The sequence below is a fragment of the Pleurodeles waltl genome, chromosome 2_2, assembly GCF_031143425.1.
Source record: "Pleurodeles waltl isolate 20211129_DDA chromosome 2_2, aPleWal1.hap1.20221129, whole genome shotgun sequence".
Classification (NCBI taxonomy): domain Eukaryota; kingdom Metazoa; phylum Chordata; class Amphibia; order Caudata; family Salamandridae; genus Pleurodeles; species Pleurodeles waltl.
In genome coordinates, this window is record NC_090439.1 from 1,160,650,024 (window position 1) to 1,160,669,451 (window position 19,428).

The window sequence follows — 19,428 nt, forward strand, 5'->3', positions numbered from 1 at the left end:
TTTTTCTCTTCCTCCATCTTTCCTAGGTGTGTCTTTTGCTCGCAGCAAATGCTTGAGGCAGAAGAATAAGCCCCGGTCCTCAAAAATAAGTGCCGATGCTCCGCACCGGAAACAACAAGCACAAATTAAGCACTGGGTACGTCTCCTATCGCTCAACAACTCTTTGCTTGCCTTTGATCCTGTGGAGCGCTTCACTGCCTTTTGGCTAGGTTTGTGCTAAACATGCACATAAAATTATAAACTGGAGATCAAGAAACTGTCAATGACAGTCACAGATGCATTTCCAATGTGCCACTATGATAAAAGGGATTAATAATGATATTTTATGATGTCATACCACATTTCCACTTTATCTTGCTTCTATGAAGTGTTTAGGGCCCTTGGACTCGGCAATATCACATAGATGTGCCCCAAAGTTAGGCACAAGGAGGAGCGTTGCATCACACAGATCCATGGAATACAGCAAGTCCACGCATCCAGCGCGGTTCCTCTCGCTGCAGCACTGCAAGCAGAAACCATCAGTCTAAGGAGAGACATCACTTCCTGCGGCCTTAAACCCAGCTCACTGGCCCAAAGCAGAGGATGAAGATGGGGCTGGGAACCAGCAGCATCCTCAGAGAGGCCAGTGAGTTAAGGTGAAGCAGATCCCTAAAGGGTAAGGCGACGTCCAGGGTGGAAGGTGGGTTTGAAAATGTCCACTGGGGGTGAAACAAAGAAGTAAACTTTGAGAGGAAGAGGAAAAAGAGGGAAAGAACAAAAAGAGAAATTATGAATCTTCCTGTCAAAAATTGCAGCTCCTGACAATTAGGATCCAAACCTCCTATTTAATGGCGCACAGCTTCTCATGTCCCTGACCGAGCAGGATGAAACAAAGAACAAGTCCTCATGCCTGGGTAAGAACGAAAACAACTCCAGCAAGATGTGGCTCCGGCTGATGTGTCAGAAAGACACAAAGAATGAGGTTTTAATAGCGAATCAAGACCCTGAACACTTTGGATCTGGAAGAAGTCAGCTTTATCAAGGAGCTGATCTGCAGCATCAGGCAACTGAGTGAACTGATCTGGGAAGAGCTGGACCAGGAAGATGTGACCAGGCACTCGAGCGAGAGAGCATCATGATGGAGCCTCATCCAACCAGTACTAGAGCTCCAGAAGTGGAAACTCCCACAGGATTACTTCCACAGTGTAAAACAAGGTTTCACAGAGAATCACAGGCGTGATCCTGGTGATCTACACCATAATAGCCAGCAGAAGTGCAGATTTCCAAGGGAGAAGCCGTACACCCGCTCTGTGAACTGGCTCGATAGGTGGTTGCATCAAACTTGATAAGACAATACTCTGTCCCAATTCTGGTGACAAAGAGGTTGGGGTGTGTAGAAGTGTTTCTAATAATAAGAAGTTAATGCTTCATTCAGACGTGTGTAAGTTAGCATAACTAGACTGCAGTCGACATGACAGGGGCAAAGCCAGCTTGCATCGACATCCATTCAGTAAGAAATGTGCACTTTTATTTTACATGAACGAGCCTTGCCTCTGTGTGCTTTACCATTTCAGAAAAATAAGTGAAATAGAAGCTCTCTTCACAGTCTTATTGTGTTGATAAAATACAAATGTATTAGTCTGCCTCCTTAGAAAGGAAGCCATGGCCAGGATGTTCGCGTATATTGCAATGCTCAAGGCCCATTGCGAAGCTCAAACAAGACAGCCATTCAGGCCCTGAATGTATTTTTGTTTGTTAAGATGCTAAAATGCAAATTTTCTTTATTTCCTATGCACATAAAACATATTAATATGCAACAAAGTAGGTGTTTTATCGATGTTACTTATTGGATGTATCTTGTGAACACTCATTGATTAAATCACAATATATCTATGTTAATCCAACCCTAATATGTCATTAAACACCATGTCAAGTGTGTGGCTGTTCTGCCTAAAACCCATAAAAGATTATGTTTTTGGAAAACGTGCCAGTCTCTTGGCTTACTTTTTGGGGAGCAGACTCTATGTTCGCCTGTTTACTCACTTTGTAGTGAGACTTTTTCTGTCTTCCTAACTGTGCAGACTGCACTAGTCTGTAATTTGATTTATACATTAAGACCTTCTTTGCCTTTTAAATTGAGGAAGACTATGTCACTCCTGTTGCTGAACTATATTGTGGTTTTAGTTTGCATACTTTGGAATAAGACTTTATGTTGATGTTGGCATTATTTGACATTGATTATAAACACTAATTCCCAGTGATTCGACCAACAATGTTTTGCCTTCTGTAATGATCTTAATTTTGAATTAAACTTTACAGTTTTGACTTGAATCCTGTCTTGTGAAGGTTTAATTGGTACTAGGACTATGGGCCTAATTTGGAGTTTAGCGGAAAGGTCACTTTGCCACAAACGTGACAGATATCCCATCTGCTGTGTTACAATTTCCATCGAATATACTGGGATCGTAATACCGTGGACGGGATATCAGTCACCTTTGTGATGGAGTAACGCCGTTCGCCAAACTCTAAACCAGGCCCTTAGTCCTACTAAGACACACTAGGTGTAATGATCACTCAGAGCCCTGATCCTGCACATCAACCTTCTAACTGTTTAATTAAAGCATTGATGGGGAAAGCGCTCCTTCCACAAACTCGTTTACTAGTCTTCAAGGGTACAAAGTTGCTTTATTCAGAGAACACTGATGGATGTGAAAGATAGACCAGACTTGGTCAATTCCAGTAGGTATGGAAGAAAACATCCCTATGGCAATACCCCTCTCCTCAGACTCCCCATTCTCAATGAAGACGCATGAATTCTGTGAGCGTGTTCAGGGTGAGAAACTACCTGAAAATGGTATGTGACAAGCCTACATATGCAACTTAAGAAAGCCTCACTATTGAGGGAATTTGCTCTTTTACAAATCCCATTTGTGAGGGCAAAATTTCACAAACCTTATTTTGTGCCTGAGTGTTGCAAATTTACCTGGACAAATGGATATTTTGCACACCAAAGTTAAACTTACAACTGCAATATTTTTTTTAATCATGCGTGCAGTGATTTCATTTTTCTATTCAATTGCTTCAGTCATTTTGTGCAGGCAGTGGGCTTGTATTCCAATCTAACATGCATTACCAACTTTACTTTTTAACTCCCACTATCCAATCTGTGGATCCCGCCTTCCCCAGGCCCAAGCCATCCTTTCTCAAACCTTGGCATCCGCTGACTCTTCACAAACTCTCGGAGTGCGCGCAACACGTCATTTGGGTGGATAAGTTCGCCGGTACTTGATTCATGCAGTTTTGAAGATTTACTTTTTTTAACAGTGCGATGCCCATCTTCTGCGCCCTACAAAATATCAGAAAGATTAATCAAAGATGAATGATTATGGATGGAACTAGATGTTACAGAATCTGTGACTTTTCACAACCATAATTTACACTTACAAAACTGATCAATATTTAAACTTTAAAAAGTTACTCCACGTAGTCTGTGTTCCTCAAACACTAATTCATTGCATACATCTACCATAGCACCTAGCAGGAAAACTAACACATCAGAGCTGCTTGATGTACTCTTTGTTACCCACTGCAGAACTTCTTTACTTTACAAACTTTAAACTGCTTGATCCAAAAACCTTATTCTTACAGTGACACTGTGATGTCAGAGGTAGGCTCGAGAAGGATGTGTAATTTGGGGTACCTAGGTCCTTTGGCACTTTACAGAGCCAAGATGTCCTATTTCAGTACTATGTTGCACAGCTGTACGAAATCAAAACTGATACCTCTGTGGCCGGTCCAGGGGAGAAAAAAGACCTGCCTAAGGGGAGGTATCCAAGCTATAAACCACCTATAAGTTCTCGTATTAACTGTCATCCTGGTTTTGATACTTCATCGATACACACGCGTACTCGCGCTTCACGTTTTGACTCATTGGAAGGTGGATGGATATAACTGATATCAGATAAGTTGCTTAACGGAATTATTCTGGGATTCGCTTGTAAGGAATAATTATGATATAGGACGCATCTACATATATGTTTAGCCCTGATGAAGTCATTGGGAAACTCCCGGACGAAACACGTGTTGGCTATCAATTTGGATGCGGCTGCTAAAATTTAAATAATAAGCTATATCATCCTTTAAAGAATATGATTGAACTTTGATTAGAGAAATCTGGACTTGGACTTTGGATCATAGCAATCTTGGAACAACAGATCAATTAATTCTACTATTTGTATTTGGACAGTGATACTGTAATTGGGGATAATGTTGGAAATAATCCTATTAATTTTCAGAAATATATGACAAAACATTGCCTATGTATACTGACTCATGAGTACTATTACTTTTCATGTTATAATGAGTGCCTCTTGTACTTTATATTTGCAATAGTGCTTTTTGCATCTATCAAGACCTTTTGGGTGCGGTCTTTCAAGAGTGCACCATTTCGAGATTCGACATTCTTCGTTGATATTCACCTCGCTACCCAGAGCGCCTAGTTTTCTCCCAGTACAATACACCCACACGTAGTTAGAGTATAGTACTGGAATAAGTCCCAAAAAGAGAATGCAGGGAATGCTGCTGCCCTTGTGGTCATCCAAGAAGGGGAAGTGGCACCTCAGTCGGATTCAGGGGCGACGTTGGTGGAGGTAGGATCAGCACTGATTCGGAATCAAAGAGCACAATCGGAGCCACCTCCTCAAGTGACGAAGTTGGCATTGCCATCAATGTACCCAGGCTGGAATGGGTATGGGTGCCAGATGCAGAGTCAGAACATGAGACAAACGAGCTAGACCTGGAGGACCCAGTTGGTGCCGAGGGAGAACCCACCAGCGATATTCCAGGTGGAAGGCCTCTTGGCCCCTCTGGGGCCCAAAGGCGCACTAGAGAGTATTGGCAGCGATCTAAAGGGCAGGAGCATGGCTGCGTGGAACTCTTTGATCTGATCCCTGATGAAGGCTTTGTGCTGCCTATTCGCTTGTTAAGGCAAATGAGAGTGGCGAGAGAGAGAGGAATCCCGCTTTAATTTCTTGTGTTTCCTACTGGAGGACTTGGAGCATGGTGAAGACCAACCTTTGGCCTTGGAGTTCCAGCTCCGGGAACTGGAATGAGATCGACCCTTGGATGCGGAGTCTGACCTGGAACAGTCCGAGCACGGGTCATCTTATGATTGGTGATGTAAAGTTTTGCCTTCGAGTTCCCGGATGGCCTGCGGGTTCATTAACGTGCATTTGCTGCAGGCTTCAGAAATGTGGCTAGACCCCAGGCACCACAGACACACCTGATTGGGATCTGTCACAGATATTTGTTTGTGACAGTCCACACAGGGCTTAAAACCAGTTGTTTTAGGAGGTGACATCCCTTGCACACTGTAGAAAATGTATGGAGAATATCGAAGTCAGAGTCTCTGCGAGATGAGATAGAGACCCGGATCCGAGGTTTGGTGGCACGGAAAGAAAGGAACAGATGTCAGTGTGCGGGAGTGTCACCTGTATAGGCCACACGTCATTTCCAGAGTGGATTAGAGCCACGTTCTGGCTCACAGAAGTAGTGCTGGGAAGTTTCTGGATGCAGACTGAAATCTGGGGATTACACAAAAGGTGAGGAATTTTGAAGCTAGAAGTGTCTATCACAAAGTCCGAGTACTCAGAGGCACAGGGACACTATGGGTGATGCACAACTGCAACTACACCATACTAACAACCTGTATCCATAGTAGCTTCACCTGGTAGCATCCTGTTCCCACCGTATCCTGGCCCCTTACGTCTCTTGCCCTAACGGTGACCTCCTACTTGAGCCCCCTGGTGTGGATGAAAGGAGTAAACGTCCTCAATGAGACTGGACACAAGCACATGTCACTGTACAGCCTTAATTTTCTAAGTCAAAGAATAGGTCCATTACCTTTCCAAACAATAAGTTTAAAAAGCCAACCATATTCATTCAGACACCACGTCTAGAAGAAACTTCATAGAATAGTATAAAAGTGAGCAGAACACAATAGAATAGAACAAATAAATATAAACCAAACAAAAGCTAAAAAAGGATCAAGGTGCAAGGAAAGCAAGAACAGGAATTTCACGGCACGCTCAAGGCTAAGCAACAATGCATGTGGCAAAGATGAACCGGTAAGCCATTCTCAAACCTTTCACTCCTGGCACAACTGGACTGAGGCTCTCCTACAACTAAGGGGGTGTGACGAATAGGTCTAACAGTGGGACAAGGACAAAAATCATCACAAAGAAAATTGGTACTAATGTGCCTAATGCCCGATGGACACAATGTAGTGCTGTGAACAAATTCCATTGGGAGATTGTAAGCCAGTGAAACTCCCTCTAGCTTCGGAGCATGATCACATTTTCACAGCTCTTTCTAAAGGCAGCTGCATGGACTGAATTAGATGAAACATGACAATGATAGAGGAAGTCAATCCCAGATGACAACAATTGCTGAAGTCTGGTCTAGATAAGATATGGGCTTCAAATACAGTTATATGTTGAGTTTGAGAACCAATGATCTCTAAAAGTTTCAACCGGAAGATACAAAAAGATGCATCGACTTGCTTTAACCATGAAAATTTCACCCACCAACAGAAGCGAAAGGAAGGAGGATATCCACTGTGGGAAAGTGCCACTGTTGGCATGGTCACCACCCCCCACCCCACTTTTTGCCTAGTGTTGATGCCAACTTTGATTGAAAGTGTGCTGGGATCCTGCTAACCAGGCTCCAGCACCAGTGTTCTTTCCCTAAAACGGTACCTTTGCTTCCACAATTGGCACAGGTACCATGGTACCAAGGGCCCTGTTGCCAGGGAAGGTCTCTGAGGGCTTCAGCATGTATTATGCCAGCCTAGGGGACCCCTCACTCAGCAAATTCACACTGCCTGGCAGCTTGTGTGTGCTGGTGGGGAGAAAAAGACAAAGTCGACATGGCACCCCTCTCAGGATGCCATGCCCACAACCCACTGCCTGCAGCATAGGTAAGTCACCTCTCCAGCAGGCCTTACAGCCCTAAGGCAGGGTGCACTATCCCATAGGTGAGGGTATAGGTGCAGGAGCAATATGCCCCTACAGTGTCTAAGTCCATTCTTAGACATTGTAAGTGCAGTGTGGCCATACTGAATATATGGACTGGGTGTTTGTCATTACGAACTCCACAGCTCCATAATGGCTAGACTGAATACTGGAAAGTTTGGTATCAAACTTCTCAGCACAATAAACCCACACTGATGCCAGTGTGGGATTTATTGAGAAATGCACACAGAGGGCATCTTAGAGATGCCACCTGTAGGTTAGCCCAAATGCCAGCCTGCCACTTTCAGACGAGTTGGTTTGGAGGACAGGGACCAGTAGTGATAGGAATGTGCCCCCCCCTCCCAATGGGAGTGGGCACAAGGAGGGTGAAGCCAACCTTTGACCCTTAACACGCCCCTAAATCTAGGGTTTAAGGGCCTCCCTGAACCCAGCTCACCAGATTCCTGGCGACCTACAAGAAGAAGAAGGACTGCTAAGCTGAAACCCCCAGCAGAGAAGGAGGAAGACAACATCTGCTTTGGCCCCAGCCCTACCGGCCTGTCTCCTGCTTCAAAGAACCTGCAAAAAGACCAGCAACCTCTGCCAACTCCAGAGAACTGCCCTGCATCCAAAAGGACCAAGAACTCCCGAGGATAGCAGCTCTGTCTGAAGAAACCTACAACTAAGGACTCCCACCTCACTCTAGATGCGTGAGTCTTGACCCCTGTGCACCCAAGGCCCGTGTCTAGGTGGTTCACCCAGCAAGAGAGGGTCCCCAGGCGATTGCGAGCAAGTGCTCACCCTGGGTTGACCTCTTCACCCCTCCACAATGATGCCTGCAGAAGTAATCCAGAGGACACCCCTGACAGCAAAGCTCCGGACGAAGATAACCGACGCCTAAGAACACACTGCACCCGCAGCCCCCAGGCCTTTGAGAAACCGACCCCCCGGTGCCTCATTGTTCAGCAGGTTGCCCTCCTCCATGTCCGACTAGTGGTGTGCCCCCTGGACCTCGCCTGCAGCTTTTGAGTGACCCCCGGTGTCTCCTCATAGACCAGCATTGGAAACCCAACATCCTATTTGACCTCTGCATTCGACTGGCCCCGTGTTGCTGGTGGTGTGTGCTTGGGGTTAACATGAACCCCAACCAGTGGACTTCCTAAAACCCAGAGACTAAAACTGTAAGTGTTGTACTTACCTGTAAACGGACCTAACATTTCTTCCCCCCAGGAACTATTTGAAAATTGCACTGTGTCCATTTTTAAAATAGATTTTTGCCAATCATTCAAAAACTGTATTACTTACCTATTTCAAACAAAGTACTGTTGAAACCTGTGTGAAATATGAAACTTTCAAGGTACTTACCTGCAACGTGAATCTTGTGGTTCTGAAAATAAACTAAGAAAACATATTTTTGCAATATAAAAAAGGTTGGTCTGGAGTTAAGTCATTGAGTGTGTGCATCATCTATTGTCTGTGTGTGTACAACAAACGCTTTTCACTTCCCTCTGATAAGCCTATCTGCTCGACCACACTACCGCAAGAGAGAGCAACCGTATTACCTACTTTAGCCTCTGTTAAGCCTCTGGGGAACCTCTGGACTCTGTGCACACTACGTGGGTTATTACAACTTTGGAGGAGGTGTTAATCCGTCCCAAAAGTGACGGATATACCACCAGCCGTATTACGAGTTCCATAGGATATAATGGACTCGTAATACGGCTGGTGGTATATCCGTCACTTTACTGTCACTTTTGGGACGGATTAACACCTCCTCCAAAGTTGTAATAACCCCCTGTATCTCATTTTTATATAGTATAGACAGAGCCAGTGTCCTACATCCGCAGGTTATAAAACATTAGAAACATGATGTGTCTTCTAAGAAGTAGTATCCAGGACAGACACCCAACCGATTTTCAGCACCGTCAAAGATGTGCCAAAAGATGATTGTTTTCGTGGACAATGCTCGCCAGTGAAATTCTCAAGGTCAAGTGTTTGTAGCAAGCCATGTTGTTTTGTGGGCAGACAGGTAAGGTCTGTTTTTCCCTTCTTTATCAGTGTGATTGCACCTTCCGGACAGTCTCTTGCTATAATTGTATGGGGAGTTCCGGGTACAGAGAGTTTGCTATTTTGTTGCACCAGTGTTGTGCGTTTAAGGGCATCTGGCAAAGATTAGCCCTTAATTGTTAAAAAACTAAATTGTTGTGACAACAAATGCGGGCTTATAATGTAGCAATTTCATTGCAAAGTTTAGAAATGTTGTTCATATCAATGTCAAACATGTTGTTAATATCAATTTTAAACATTGTTCAAATCAATGTTAAACAATTCAAATGCAGCCACACTCATTCCTGTACTTCGTTCATGAGCAGTAGTCAGTCGTTCATCTCAGCTGTACAATGTGTTAAGCCCCCAAGAGTTATTCACATACATTTTTAAGTAATGTTTCCGATCTTACATTTACATTCCTCATAGGTTTTGGATGCTTGAATGCATTAACTCTTTACTGTGACTTGGTCTAGTGTATATTGTAGCTGACACTTGTTGAATTTGTAATGTAAGCCGCTGATTACAAGTCTGTATGCTGGAGGCACCTTTCAAGAACACAGAGCATCTGCATAGTGTTGTCAAATTCCGATAGTTCATATTTCTTCTATTGTTGCAAAGATGTATTAAATTCTTCTCAACGTTACCATATGACACAATGGATGTTCAACCTTTTCCTTGCTCATCTTACCTGGTCACGTGGCGGGGACTCGGCTCGGTACTTGAGGAAGAAATCCACCAGCTTGTATACATCATCCTCGCTGTCAATGCCCAAGGCCTGGGGAGAAGCAGAGAAGTTACTGGGGCTGCAAGTACTAGGATCACACACTAGACATAACTTTCTGTATAAATGTTCATATTACAGAGAGGTCCACGGCTGTTGGCCGCCTCCACAAGCAACCAGGCTCCTGAATGGCATGTTTGGGGATGGTTGCTGTAGTTCTGAGGATATTCAAACCTGGGCGCTGTAATCCTGGGCACAGGTTTGAGGCCAAGGGCTCTAATCTTGGACGTTTGAGGCTGAGGGTCTAATCCTGGACACACTTTCGAGGTCCAGGGCTCTAATTTGGTCACGTCTGAGGCTGAGGGTCTAATCATGGGCACACATATGAGGCTGAGGGTCTAATCCTGGGCACACATTTGAGACTGAGGGTCTAATCCTGGGCACACGTTTAAGGCTTGAGATTCAAATCTTGAGCACATGTGTAAAACTGGATACTCTAATACTTTGCACATGTTTGAGGCTGGAGGGGTCTAACCACAGGCACGTTTAAAGCTGTGGGGGTCTTTCCTTGGGCTTGTGTTTGAGGCTGGGGGTGGGGAAATCTAATCCTGGACACATCTTTTAGCCTGGGGTCTCTAATCCTGGGAACGTAAACGAGGGAGGGGGCTGTAATCCTGGATGCATTTTTTACCCTGGGGGCTCTAATCCTGGGCACATTATTGACAGTGGGGGCTGAAATCCTTGACGCATTTTTGAGCCTGGAGGTTCTATATATAGGCACATGTTCGAGCTTTGGGGCTATAATGCTGGGAAAATGTTTGAACCTGAGGCCTCAAATCCTGGACACGCGGTTGAGCCGTGGAGGGCGAATCCCAAACACATTTTTGAGACTTGTGGGGGTTAACCCTGGACACATGTTTAAGGCCGGGGGGGTTAATCCTGGGCACATGTTTGAGGCTGGAGGGGCTAATCTAGGGCACATGTTTGAGTAAATTGTTCTTATCCTAGGCACATTCATTTGAGACTTGGGGGCCTAGTCCTGGGCACATGTTTGAGCCCAGGGGTGCTAATCCTGGGCAACTCTGAGGCTGGGTGCGGGCTAACCATGGGCACAATAGCAGAGTGGGTTGTAGGACGCTGTCCTGGCTTATAGTGGGTACCTGATGGTACTTACACCTTGTGCCAGGTCCAGTTATCCATTATTAGTACATTAGTAGTGTTCTAGCAGCTTAGGCTGATAGAGGGAGCTATAGCAGAGCAGCTTAGGCTGAACTAGGAGACTTGCAAAGCTCCTACTACACCACTTATGTCATACAGCACTATATCATAAGAATCACAATACTCAGAGTTAGTAAAAATAAAGGTACTTTATTTTAGTGACAGTGTGCCAAAAATATCACAGAGGATATACTCCCTTAGGAGGTCAGTATAATACACAAAACATACACACAAACCAAAATCAGGTAAGTAAACAGTTAGAAAAGTAGTGCAAACACTGTAGAATACAATAGGATGCAATAGGCCTAGAGCCAACACAAACCATATACTAAGAAAGTGGAATGCGAACCACTTAGGGACCCCAGGCCTAGTGTAGTGTGTAGAGGGTTGCTGGGAGTGTAAGAAAATACTAAGGGTGTCCAAGATACCCCACCCCAAGACCCTGAAAAGTAGGAGTGTGCCCTCACACTCTGCATTGAAGATGGCAGAGGTCTGGGACACACTGGAGGAGCTCTGGGCACCACCCATGGGGTGGTAATGGACAGGGGAGTGGTCACTTTCCTTTCCTTTGTCCAGTTTGGCGCCAGAGCAGGGGCCAGGGGATCCCTGAACTGGTGTAGACTGGCTTATGCAAGGAGGGCACTATCTGTGCCCTTCAAAGCATTTCCAGAGGCTGGGGGAGGCTACTCCTCCCAGGCCCTTCACACCTATTTCCAAAGGGAGAGTGTGTAACACCCTCTCTCAGAGGAAATTCTTTGTTCCGCCTTCTTGGGACTGGGCTGCCCAGACCCCAGGAGGGCAGAAGCCTGTATGTGGGTTGGCAGCAGCAGCAGCTGCAGTGAAAACCCCAGTGAGCTAGTTTGGCAGTACCCGGGGTCCATGCTGGAGCCCCGGGGGTGCATGGGATTGGCACCCCAATACCAGATTTGGCATGGGGGAACAATTCCATGATCCTAGACATGTTACATGGCCATGTTCGGAGTTACCATTGTGATGCTACATAGAGGTATTGACCTATATGTAGTGCACACGTGTAATGGTGTTCCCGCAATCACAAAGTCCAGGGAAATTGCCCTGAACTATGTGGGGGCACCTTGGCTATTGCCAGGGTGGCCTCACACTTAGTACCTTTGCACCTAACCTTCACCAAGTGAGGGTTAGACATATAGGTGACTTATAAGTTACTTAAGTGCAGTGTAAAATGGCTGTGAAAAAACGTGGACGGTATTTCACTCAAGTGGCAGTGGCAGTCCTGTGTAAGAATTGTCTGAGCTCCCTGTGGGTGGCAAAAGAAATGCTGCAGCCCATAGGGATCTCCTGGAACCAGAATACCCTGGGTACCTAAGTACCATATACTAGGAAATTATAAGGGTGTTCCAGTATGCCAATGTAAATTGGTAAAATTGGTCACTATCGTGCAGTGACAATTTTAGAGGCAGAGAGAGCATAAGCACTGAGGTTCTGATTAGCAGAGCCTCAGTGACACAGTTAGGCACCACACAGGGAACACACATTCAGGCCACAAACTATGAGCAATGGGGCCCTGGCTAGCAGGATCCCAGTGAGACAGTAAAAACACCCTGACATATACTCACAAACAGTCCAATTGTTAGTATGAACTCAATATTTTTTTAAAAAGTGAAGAGACTGATGTGGTAAAATGATGAAACTGCTACTTATGCATCACCAAAATAAACATTTCATGTCCCTCCATCACTTTAAGCGATATCTATTTACAGGAGACCTTTAACGTGGATAAACAATCTCTCTCAGCAGCTGAAGTTTCATTAAGCAACGCTTTCACCCTTCTACAGATGGGGAATATATTCGTTGTTTTGAAAGAAGTATTAGAGAGAAAAAATCGAGTTAAAATTTCAAAAGGGATTTGAATATTACCTGTAAGGATGAATGTTGAAAAGCAGAGAATTAAATTGAAAAAAAGAAAACAAACTTCAGGTCACACATTGTAACACAAGCTTTTTCCTTCATGTATGTACCAAGGGCATTATCAGCACCAAAAACAAGTCAGAAATGGTTTAACTTAAATATAAAAAGCTGAGGTCACTAGTCATGGATTCCCTGATCTGAAGAGACCAGAGAATGTGCGTCTGTGGTCGGTCATTGACTTCATCGCATCACAGGATTAGAAGAAGGTATCTAATCAAATTACTGACTTAGCATAACAACAAAAGGCCCTTTCAAGGACTCTCTTGCTTTCCCCTTAATACTGCTCTCCTCACTAAATACGAAGAAATAAGAACTTACTACAAAGATGGCGTCGAGCTCCATCAGGGAGCGCTCATCTTTCTTCAAAGGCGCCAGGAGTTTCAGCAGTTTGCTCTCGATCAGAAATCCCTGGGAAAGAAAAAGAACCCACTGTAACCCAGTGTAACATTTACCACCAGCTACAAGGGGCATGAATCCTGTATTACCATTACACACAGAAACTAACACATAGAAATCCCTCACCGTATGTCCCTATACAAGGAGAACATTTCTAAAACTCCTTCTAAGTGCACACAAGGATTTGCTAACACTGTGAAAATTATTTTATGCTAGGTAAAATCAAGCATGACTTCTTAGCTGAAATAGCTGAAAACACAAAATCTGTGTTTACGTCATTCAAGTATAAAACTCAATGGCACCTTGGACATAGGTAAGAGACTTGCTGGTTGAGGAATGAGTTGCACGAATGATGAAAAAGTTACAAACCTGCAACACTAGTTTGCCAGGATTTGTTTATTCCTTAGAAAATAGTAGCCTCTAAATAGGAGAGTCCAGAACAATTTAAAAAGTATATTTTAATTGTGAAACAAATTTAAAAACAGCAAAGTTCCCTTGTTGGGACAAATATAACACCTAGTTTTCAATACTGCAATGTTATGTAAGGTAGAATTGTAATGGTCTGCTTGTCACCTATGACAGTATCCAAGTGCTGAGTGGGTAAGTGTGGTAGGGCTGGGCCCGAGTACAGGCAGTCTTGATGGTGCCACAAAAAGACTAATTGAAAAGTCAAGTCTCCAGCTTCCTGTGGAATTCAAGAAGTGGGATGGAGTCAGACCTTCTGGATGGGGAGCAAGCGGAGCTCTCTGAGGAGTGGTGTGGGCTCGGCGCAGGAGGTCGAGGACGAGTCTGGCAGCAGCGTTTTGGATGATTTGAAACCTGTGAAGAAGATGGGTTCAGATGCCCCAGTAGAGTGCATTGCCGTAGTCCAATCTGCTTGAGATTAGGGCCTGCGAGCTCTGTCAGAGCACGATGTCTATGTATTGCAATTCAGATATACATACATCAGTTTATTTTTTTTAAGTATGAGGTGTCTCAATACAACTCTCTGAAGACGTATGTGGTAGGATTTCTAGTTCTATTTTTTTGAACAACTTAAATATTACCCACAGATATTCTCACTGCAAAAGACCTAACTGACAAACAGAAGGTGCCATCTTCACAATGAAAAGTGGTGAACGTGCAGAAGGTGGGCGACAAAAATAAAAAAGATCCTTTGGCATGCTTGCAATCTGCTAGCGGTTGCATTCGCCGATCATCAAGTAAGGTGTGGCTCAGAAGCGATGAGTTTGCGCCAAGCTGTGCTGTGGTGCTGGTTATGACCAGGAGTAGGCAGCCCTACTCACCTCCTGGCTCTGCAAATCCCATGTAAACGAGGGTTTATTAATAACGTAATCTGAATCCGCCAGGACCACCTACCGCTAGAGACGGCTTCTTTATGAAAGTTGCTGCAAGAGTAGTTTTCTTTAGAAACTGATAATGGTAAAACATATAGTTGCATAAGGCAAAAAAATTTAAAAGAGGAATGTAGAAGATTTATTTTTAAAAATAAATAATTAGGATAATTTATGCCTCCCATTAACTTACAACACAGCAGAGACAATTTCTGACAGCGAAAATAAAGTCCTTTTTGGCTTTAAAAACTGGGAGTCTCCTGCCTTAATCGGGTCGCGTTGATATGGCAGTCACCTGCAGAAATATAAACTAAGTGGAGAATTGTGTCTTTTGGTAAATTCCTGACAGGTGTACGACAGGTTTTCACTCCTCTGGCCTAATGGCGGATTCCAAAACCTCCATTTTATCAGAGCTGAGTTTCACCCAATGGATGTTTACCTTTCGTAAATAAACTCAAAAATGCATCGGTGACAATAAGATCCCTTGCCACCAGTCAGATCAGCATCTGGGTGTCATTGACAGATTTAATAAGAACTGGCCTACGTGTGAGATACCGACTTTGACAAGGTCTTTTAGCCAGGTTGTGCAGCAGCGTGGCTGTGCATCATGGCTAATAGTTAGAAAAAATTGATATGACGCGGTCACTGATAGCTGCATCATATCGCTTTTTAGGTCGCAGCCTCTCAGACAGCTCAACTGTCTGGTTTGCTAAAGGCATCTTGGGAACTTTCAGAAAGTTGACCTAGGAATGCATTCTGCTCATTGATTACCATTGGCTTTGTGGTGTGCAACTCACATTTTCTGGCTTTCTGTTTGCTGTCTTTAATTGTTTTAGGCTCTACAGGTTAATTTCATCCCTCCCATGTCGTAAACAGTGTTCACGGTATCCTTCCACAAACAGGCCTTCTGTTAACAGGCCCTTAAATCTTGTTCTTATCTCATCACATTTGCTGTGCATTCAAAGACTGAGGTCAAATGTCAGGCGCTGTCTTCCAAGGGCATTTGTTTACTTTTCTTTTTCTGACTTCAAAGTGAGAGGATTTAGATGTCAATGTTGCTAAATACTAGGGTTTGGGAAATAGTTTTTTCCAGAACACGACAACATTTAAATGAATTGTGTAAGTATTTCAGAATATTTCCGAATTATATACGAACAAATAAAGCACATTTTTTGTTATTTCCAAAGTGTGTTGAAAACAAATACTTTAATATGATCAAAACAAATCTTTACACTCGGTGATGCAACTTCCACACATTTTTGTTTGTGCACTGTATAGTTTTATTAGTAAATCTGTATGTCTGTGCAAATGTAATGGTCATTTCAATTGAAAATGTGTTGTATGTAATGGCAGAGTGTTACTAAACCATGAACACTCTATGCCACTTCACTCTACTCTGCACCACTCTACTTTGCACCACTCCACAGCACTGCATGTCAATTCATGCTACGCCTCTCTACTCTACCCTGTACCAGTTTACTCTATGCCAATGTATTCTTTGCCACTCTAAAGCTCTGCACTCTACATCACTCCAGTCTAAGCCACACCAATCTACTCTGCACAATGCCACTCTGCACCACTGTACTCTACACCGCTCTGCACCACTGCACTCTATGCCACTGCACTCTACACCGCTCTGCACCACTGCACTCTACACCACTGTACTCTACACCGCTCTGCACCACTGCACTCTACACCACTGTACTCTACACCGCTCTGCACCACTGCACTCTATGCCACTGCACTCTACACCACTGTACTCTACACCGCTCTGCACCACTGCACTCTACGCCACTGCACTCTACACCAGTGGTTCCCAACCTGTGGTCTAGGAACCCCTGGGGGTCGGCGAAGCTTCCTCAGGGTGTCAGCGACTTCTTAGAAAATTCAGTACAATTAATAGATTAGGTCCCCAGCTTTCAATAATGACTCATTTCGGGGGGGAGGTGCGGGGGTCCCCAGATTCCAATAATGATTTAGTGGAGGTCCCTGAGTTCCAGTATTAATAAAGGGTGGAGGTCCACAGAAGTCAAAAGGTTGAGGAACCACTGCTCTACATTACTTTACTCTATGCCATTACACTCTATGCCACTCTACACAACTGCACTCTACCCTGCACCTCTCCACACTACACCACTTCACTCTACTCTGAAACAACCTACTTTACGCCACACTACTCCACTCCACTCTATGCCACGGCACTCTTAACCACTGCACTCTACGCCAATGGACTTTACACAACTGCACTCTATGTCACTAAACTCTACTCTACTCTACAACACTGCTCTCTATGCCACCCAACACCACTGCGCTCACACTCTACTCTGCAACAGTGCATTTTCCATCACTGAACTCTATACCACTCTACTCTGCACTACTCCACTCTATGTCACTGCACTCTACTCTGCACTCTGTCACTCAACTCTGCTCCACTGCCCATTGCATCACTCAACGCCACTCTAGTCTATGTCACTCCTCTCCGCACCACTCTAGTCTATGTCACTGCACCCTGTGCCACTACACTCTGCGGCAGTACACTCTGCTACGCACCACTCTATTCGACACCACTACAATCGACGACTCTGCATTGCACGCCGCTGAATCAAATGGCTCTACACTCTACTGCACTATGCACAACCCACGCCAATGTACTTTACACCAGTCCACTCTACTCTATGCCACTCCACGCGACTCCACAGTATACCACTCCAATACACGACAGTCTCTGCAACTTCACTTCACAACGCTCTACTCTTCGCCATTCCACTCTACGCCACTCTCCTCTACACCACAAACTTTTAGGCATGCTGAACAGCAGCCACACTGACCAAATGGCTAAAACACACTGGGAAAACCAATACTCTTGCACAGACGACACCTATTGGTTTTGCCAATGCTTGTTTTCTTACAACAGGTGGGGATGGCAACACGGACAATGGGAGGGTGGGAGGGAAGTACGAACAAGCAACATGGACAACGCTGTTCTATCCTGGTTGCAACTTGCAGATTCTTTGATGTCACTGCTAAAAACTGCAAAACGCATGAACATTCCAGGAACCCGGTGAGGACATCAAACCGAAGAGAACTGAATGGGCCCTTCAAATGCAATCAGGCTATATTGATCAGAGTCGAATTACAGACATTCTCCCATGGTGCAGCCCCTCTGTAGGACATTTTTCAAAACTTTCAAAAACTGTTCCAGACAAGCCCACTAAGTGGCAGAAGTGTCCATGCTGACAAAAGAGACCGAGGAACATGGAACAAAACACAAACACCCACCGAGGAAGGATAGATAAAGTCTGAAATAAACACGAGTGAAAAGCCACCCAAGAGGGAGAAGGGGAACAAATAAGACAATAGAAAAGAGTTCAAAAAAAGAGCGAAAGACTCGAAAAACTGCTCTCAGTGCCTCTGCTCAGACACAGCAAAATGGCCTGCATCACTTACATGAGCACTGACGCCTCGGCTCAAACACAGAAAACGGTCTGAAATCACTTACACGAGGACGTGCACCCAGGGATAGAAAACTTAGTAAGCACGCACAAGAAAAACATATCCGATTAGAATAGCTAAGAATGACTGAAATAAACGGGAAGGCACAGACGGGTAGAAAAGGTGAGGCAAAAGGGCAAAAATAAAAGATAAGAAAAATGCTGTGGGGAAAAAAAGAAAATAGTACGTCAATCACAGCATGTGCAGTGGAAGGACATTAATCAATCACTACTTTGTCCGTGCTCCAGACGAAAGAAGAGGAAATGAAGGTGGCATGCGCTGGCCAATTAGGATACAGGAAATAAGAGTGACAATGAAGCCAACGAGTGGTGAGCAGCGGGTGAGCCACAAGCCTCTCGTACACAATATCTGTCGCAAATGAAAGCTCCTGGGCTAGTGCATGTTCTGTCACAGGCAAGACCTAATACAAATGCAAGCTGCACAACCAGATCAGGTTAGATACTGAATCGGTTGATGAACACCCAAACCTATCAATATGGCTGCCAAGGAAAAGGAAATCACAGCCAACCTGGAATGGCCAATGATGCAGCACAGTGAATTCTGGGCAGTGCTATGCCATGCCGAGCTCTTTCTGCAAGCCGACCCTCTGAAATGGGGTGTTGAGGTATAAGTGCATGGACCCTGGCACCACTCAGATGAGTTTGAGCTCCAACAGAAACCAAAACATTGTTTAAAACACAACCTTAGGGCCACACACCTGCAGTTTTAATAAGGGGGGAGGGGGGCATTTAACATTTAACTAAAACATCTGCAAAGACAACTAGATCTAAAGAGCGAACAGGAGGACCAAGAGGGACTTTTCAGCCAGTTTCAAAAGCTGTATAGCGCTGCTCAGAGGCAAGTATGATGATCCCTCCAGAATCCAGTGTGAGAGTCTGGAACAGAAACACAGGACGGAAGACGGAACAATGATGTGTATCAATACCACAACTAGCGCTTGGAGCAGATCGGGGAACAGTAGTGACGAGCAGGCGTACATACACGCTACAATTCAACACAGTAGACAAGATGCAACCTGGCTGTGTGCCAGGCCTGCTCTACGGGTCCTCTGCAGTCGTTGGGGAAATGATGGCAGCTATTGCTGCCTCCTACGCGGCTGAGAACTTCAGAACAACCAGATGGGATCTGACTCTCATGGGGTAGTGAAGCTGAGGAGTCAAGACATATTTTTGAAGCTTCTACCAGTGTAATGTTTTATAAAATGACTAGGGTTTGTCAGACCCCGATCAGGGGCCTACGGGGCAGGCAGGGACTACCGGGC

General features: G+C 44.7%; 1 protein-coding gene across 2 annotated transcripts in view; it reads right to left on the reverse strand.

The window, feature by feature from the left end:
* LOC138282997 (dynein regulatory complex protein 1-like) overlaps positions 1-19,428 on the reverse strand; it is a 164,506-nt gene that overhangs the window by 58,450 nt on the left and 86,628 nt on the right. For both annotated transcript variants that reach the window (XM_069221093.1, XM_069221094.1), the window contains exons 12-14: positions 13,243-13,332; positions 9,727-9,813; positions 3,189-3,325 (exon numbers count right to left, since the gene is read on the reverse strand). In XM_069221093.1, the coding sequence (XP_069077194.1) occupies positions 3,189-3,325; positions 9,727-9,813; positions 13,243-13,332 (314 nt within the window). The remainder of the gene's footprint in view (positions 1-3,188; positions 3,326-9,726; positions 9,814-13,242; positions 13,333-19,428) is intronic.